This window comes from Amaranthus tricolor, chromosome 15 (assembly GCF_026212465.1).
Source record: "Amaranthus tricolor cultivar Red isolate AtriRed21 chromosome 15, ASM2621246v1, whole genome shotgun sequence".
Classification (NCBI taxonomy): Eukaryota; Viridiplantae; Streptophyta; class Magnoliopsida; order Caryophyllales; family Amaranthaceae; genus Amaranthus; species Amaranthus tricolor.
The window spans coordinates 12,625,299-12,631,798 of NC_080061.1; the positions used below are offsets into that span (position 1 = coordinate 12,625,299).

Below are 6,500 nucleotides of genomic sequence, written 5' to 3' on the forward strand. Positions count from 1 at the left end.
ACATCCTTAAAGAAAGGTAATTTTCTTACTTTCTTAGAGTTTTTTGCTGGAAAAAATGAAAGTGTTGGTAGTGTTGCTTTGAAAAATGCTCCCAGTAATAATCAAATAACATCCCCTTCAATTCAAAAATACATTATCAATGCTTATTATAATAAGACCATTAATGCCATTCTTGAGGAACTTGGAGATGATTATTTTGCTATTTTAGTTGATGAATCCCGTGATGTGTCTTGTATGTAACAAATGGGTCTTGTTTTGAGGTATTTTGATAAAAGGGGATTTATCATGGAGAGGTTAGTTGGTCTTGCTCATGTTACTAGCACTACCGCTGAGTCACTTAAAGGAACAGTTTATTCTATGCTTGATCAGTTCTCTTTGAGTCCATCTCGTATAAGGGGGAAAGGTTATGATGGGGCAAGCAACATGAGAGGTCATGTACATGGGCTTTAGGACATTAATTCAGGAGGATTGTTCATCGACTCACTACGTACACTACTTTGCTCACCAACTTCAGCTCACTCTTGTTAAGTTTGCACACAAACATGTTGATGTTAAGCGTCTTATTGATTTGATTCAGCTCCCTTTAAACACTATTGGTATTTCTTATAAACGTAGAGATGGGTTTCGACAAAAACAAGCCGAGATGGTTGAAAAACATTACGTAAAGGTGAGCTTATAACTGGAAAGTGTTTAAATCAAGAAGTTGGTCTTCAAAAACCTGGGAATACTCTTTGGGGTACACATTTTAAAACCTTTTGCAATTTCATTAGTATGTTTTCACTAATTGTTGATGTGCTTGATGCTCTTGTTCTTGCGGGAGATGATGATATAGCTAAAACTCAAGCTATTTTGGATGGTATTCAAACTTTTGATTTTGCTTTCATAGAACATTTGATGAATTTAGTGATGGGAATCATATATCCATTTAGTCTATCTTTGCAAAGAAGAGATCAAGATATTGCAAATGCTATAAGATTGCTTCATACTGCTAAGAGACTATTTCAAATGACTAGGGATGAAAGTTGGGATTCTTTGATGAATGATGTGACTTCTTTTTGTGTAAAACATGATATTAAAATTCCTAACATGGATGAGCTTGCCCCTATACGAAACGTTTAGATGTGACACTTGAGCACTATTATCATGTTAATGTTTTCTACATGATTATTGATATGCAAATGCAAGAACTTGATAGCCGTTTTCCTGACAATAGTACATAGTTACTTATTGGAATTGCTTGTTTGAATCCAGCTAATTCATTTTCCAATTATAACAAAGAGAAGGTACTCAAAATGGCTAAACTTTATCCCGATGATTTTGATGATTTGGCCATTGACTGTCTTAGTTTTGAGTTAGATGCTTTTGTTGGTAATTTTGCAACTGATTAGAGATTTTCAAACTTGGTCACTCCTGGTGAACTCTCTAAAACGTTGGCACGTACTAATTTGTATAAGTCGTGCCCAACTTTTTTTAAGCTTTTGAAGTTGGCGTTGATTTTGCTGGTATCCACTGCGACCGTTGAAAGAGTGTTCTCTGCAATGAAGTTTATAAAGTCCGACTTCTGCAACAAAATTTGTGATGAGTTTTTGAGTGATGCTATTGTAACTTATTTTGAGTATGATTTGTTTCATAGTTTTTCAAATGATGACATTATGCGTCGCTTCCAAAATATGAAAACACGACATGGGCATTTGCCTTAATTTATTCAATGGTGATTGTAATTTTAATTATTATTGACATCATTTCTTTTTTTTTGGATCCGCCACTAATTTTGAGTATGTTTAAGTAAAGAATTTAGTTTAATGAAATTATAATTAATATTATATCAAGTATGTTTACGCTAAAATTATTTTTTTATCATATTAATTAGTAATTATTGAACCTGTTTAGGAAGTTGAGTGAAAAATTATATTCTGGTGATATTAAGTAATATTATGTTATAAACTAGTGTTGGTATGTTTAGGGGTTATGTGTTACATTAAGAATGTTATTATATTTAATATTTTTTTTTGTGTTAGAATTTTCGTTAATATGCTAATTTTTGCCTTTAAACTAGTTTATAAAGTTATGTGCTATTTTACAAACATACTTTATTAAGTATAGTTATGTTAAAATTATTATCATTATACATTATTTTGATATTAGAGCTTATCCTTAAAATTAAATTAAATTTCTTTGTTATTGTTTAAAGTTTCTTTTTTTTAGTGATTATGTTGATTATTTAAATTTAAAATTTAAATGATAAATGAAATTAATTTTTTTTATGTGAAAAAGGTTTAAAAAAATCATAGGCCATTTTGCAACTATCTTTTAAAAAAAGTTTTATTTGCTATTTTAAATTACTCTAAGTATTTTTTTTATAATAATAAAATAACAAGTTAAAAGATATGTATTGAGAAATTTTTTTTATAAGTTATAAAATATTAAAGTGTTTTCTTGTGTATATGAGATTTTTTTTATAAAAGTAACTTTTGTGATATTAAGTAATTAGTTTGTACAAAATATTCTTTAGTTGACTATTTGACCAAAATTTATGTAATATGATGTAGAAGTAGATTTTGTTTTATTAATTTGCCCTTTTTAAATTATGTGCGAAATTTCGATTTTATGAATACATTAAAAGAATAAAATTTTTACTTGTTTTATAACAAGAATTATGGTTTATAGTAGAAGTATTTATTTTTGTGAACTTATAAAGTGTTACTCATTTTATAACTAGAAATATTGATTTTGTAAAATAATAAGTTGTATTTGTTTTATAATTAGAATATTGATTTTTGTGAACTTAATAAGTTTTATTGTTTTTCAACTTGGAATATTAATTTTTTGTGAATTTGTTGAATTTTGAAAATTTATCCATAGAATATAGTATTACTTGATTCATAATTAGAATATTTGTTTTTGTGAAAAGAATAAAAAAAAAATTGTTAGAAATGTTGATTATTAAAACTTATTTCAAGAGAAATAAAATTTAGTAGCTACTTGTGAAAAATATTAATTTGGAAACCTTTAATAGAATATTAAATTATTAGTGTAAATTTATTTAACAAATGAACTATTAAAAATAAAGTTTAATGTTCAAAACTTTAGTGGTGAACATAAAAAGGGCATAAAGATAGAATCTTATTAAATAAGAAAGATAACATCTAAGTTGGTCAAAGTCAAAATCAACTTGTAGTAGTAAAAATGTGATGTGCTTGTGTGAAATTATCTGTGTATTGATTGAATGACCCTAATAGTAAGGTAATGTCGAACCATAGCCCAGCATGTAAAATCCCGACTCCCGTGCTAGCCGGTATCGTAAAATGCGGTGTAAGACAGGGGGTTAACTACCTATCCTGTAGAAACTCGAGCATAATTGTATTGGAGGGGTGACGACTCCCACCACAGTTAGATGTAGGGCTTCGACCCTAATCTAGCCAGACCCTTACATATATCAGGTGTCATATTATTGTGCTTGTTGATCAGTGATAAACTTGATTATTGTTGATGCTATGAGGCATAGTCTGGTTATGAGTATTAACCAAATGAACATGCTTAAGTATTAAGATTACCGAATTGTATAAGTGGTAGTAACGTACTTCTGTCAGGGCGGAAAATGGTATCTTAATGACTTAAAAGTATGGAACAGTAAAAGAATATGTTAAACGTATACAGTTGTGTCAATTAATTATAAGTTCGTACTTTAATTATTATTTTGTAAATGTAGTGTATTATTTTCGTATTTTGAGCTGGATAGGGAGTTATGCTCGGCATTAAGCGCTGATCGATTCAATCGCCTATCATCCGTATTATGGATGGCAGCATTTTGTAGGATTTAGTTTTAGGTTTCGATCTAGGCCGCAGCTACAATTTATTTATGCTATCTAGGACTTAGCTGCAATTTTTTTTATATACTTCATGTTTGATGATCTTAATCTATTTAATTTTAATTATTATGTATTTTTGAAACAAACGATATGTATTTCATTTTCCTACTTAGATGTTATATTTATCATTTTAGAAAAACAGACTTTAATTTTTAAAAGTTTTTAGCAGATCCGCATTTTGAGAATTCTGCATTATTTTTGTATAAATTTTCATTAATGTTAATTACGTATCGATATTACCGGTCCTGCTACACATCAACCCACCAGGGGCAGTCATCATTGTAACATCTCAACACAACTATTATATCATCCTAACCCTAGCCGGAAAAGAGAGAGACAAGACCCTGACCCTAACCGGGAAAGGGAAGAACGTCGATAAGATTGTAATCGAACAAAGGCACACTCTGTCATGGATGCTAGAGAGATCATTACTAGTCAGAAGCTCTGTACCGAAGGGATAGATGCTCGTGCCCTTATCAACTCTAAGAGAAAAGAAAGCGAGCAAACTTATCAACAATCCCCATCCCGACGAGAGGAAGTATCCCATCAAAGCCCACTAAAGCCCGTAGCAAGATAACTTTGATGAAGGCGGACCAGCACACGCTCCATTTTTCTTTAAGACCCCCCCTGTTTGCCTGAATTCCGGCTACTCCTAACCGGAGTAAGGTTAAGATTCCTAAAATGGTGACCTTTGATGGAACTCAAGATCCTCAAGAACATAGAGTCATATCGAGCTCACATGGCGGTAAAAACTACATGTGAAGCTCTTCTCTGTAAGTTCTTCCCTACTACCCTCATCGGGTTAGCTCTCTCTTGGTACACTTAACTTCCTTGCAGGAGTGTTGATAGTTTTTCACAGCTTGAGAAGATCTTTTTAGATCTTTTTGTTGTCTCTAAGAGGCAAAAGAAGTTAAGTATCGATCTCATGTCAATCACCCAACGAGAAGGAGAGTTAGTCTCCAGTTATATCAAGAGGTTCCATAATGAAGTCCTGACTATCATGGACATAAGTGACTCAGCCACCGTACTTGCACTCATTAATGGACTGAAAACCCATAAGCTGAAATGACAATTGATTGAAAAGGGAGTCACTTCCTACGTCAAGGCGATGGAGATTGCCCAAAGGTTCATTCAAAGCTCAGATATTTGTACACCAATAGACTCCCAAGCTAAGAAAAGGAAGAATGATTAGCCTCAATCCCAACCTCAAGCACCCATAAATCATGCTAGGATGCCTAAATAACAAGAATATGGAGGACCCTCACGAATTGGGCCACCAAGGTCAGGACCACCAAAGACTGACTACAACCACTCTGCAGAATGGTTGAAAGAACTGAAAGATAAAGGTTATATTTCAAGATTCAATAAGAATCGAAAAAAGATATTTCTATGATGTCCGATCTGAATTACCCAACCCACCTCGAGTGACAACGTCGATGAACAAGAGAAACATGGACTTGTGGTGTGAATATCACAAGGAACATGGTCATACCCTTGCACAATGTCTAGAATATAAAAAGGTCCTGGATCGTTTTGCCGATGAAGGGAAGTTAGGACGCTTTATGAACCGAAATCAACAATATCAACCTAATCAACCATGGTAGGGTCCATACAATATCCAAAGGTGAGACCAAAATGGAGATAGAAGGAAAGAACAATCTAGTGCCACCGAAAGCTTTCTCAATGTCATCTCTGGTGGATATTTAGAATTCCATACTAGTAACAGGTCAATTAAAGACAGTGTCCATACTCTGATGAAAACTATCAAAACCACTAACAAGACCCCCACTACTCCATAAATGATTTTTAATGAGAAGATGGGAAGTCCCATCCAATACCCTCATGTTGATCCAATTGTCCTAACTTTGAAAGTAGGACTAATGAACGTAAGAAGGGTACTGGTAGACACTGGTAGTACCGCTGACCTTGTCACTATGATTGCTTGAGACAGCTAAAATATGAGACTCATCACCTAGAACCTTTCAATAGGCCCTTAGTATTATTTGGAGGAAGCCGGGTTACCCCAATGGGCACCATTGTCTTGTCGGCTCGACTGGGAGAACAAGGAAAGGAGAGGTCCCTCCCAGTAAAATTCATCGTCGTTGACATCCAGTTCCCTTACAACATCATTATAGCATTCCCTTGATCAACAAAGTAAGTCATTATTTCAACCCATCAACTTCTCTTGCAATACGAGAAGGATGATGGAATCGTCGGGATCCTTCGAGGAGATCAAAAAGTCACACGTGGATGCCAGGTGAATATGTTGAAATTGGGGATAAAAGAAAAGCTGAAGATGTTGAACCACACTCTGTCACAACTGTCCACTTAGACAAAATGCAATGTGTTGACCGACCACAACTAGTAGACGGGTTTGAAGAAATATCTGTTTGGGGAGATGATAAGAAGATCCGTGTTGGAAAAAGCATTTCCCCTAGTTTCGGGGAACCAATCATAAATGTAATCAAGTAATTTCGCGTCATGTTTGCTTACACCGTAGATGAGATGCCTAGTATCCCACGCGGAGTAGCTTCCCATCATTTAGACATCAAGCTTGGCTTCATGCCGGTCAAGAAAAAACTTAGGCATCAAGGCGCCGAGAGAGTGCAAGCTGCAAGAGAAGAAGTGGAT

General features: G+C 33.9%; 1 protein-coding gene across 1 annotated transcript; it reads left to right on the forward strand.

Annotated features, from left to right (window-relative positions):
- Positions 1-243: 243 nt before the first annotated feature.
- LOC130801035 (uncharacterized) lies at positions 244-1,119 on the forward strand. The gene is made up of 2 exons (XM_057664793.1): positions 244-430; positions 668-1,119. Exons 1-2 carry the CDS (start codon positions 244-246, stop codon positions 1,117-1,119), a joined length of 639 nt encoding a protein of 212 aa, XP_057520776.1.
- The last annotated feature ends 5,381 nt before the right edge of the window (positions 1,120-6,500 follow it).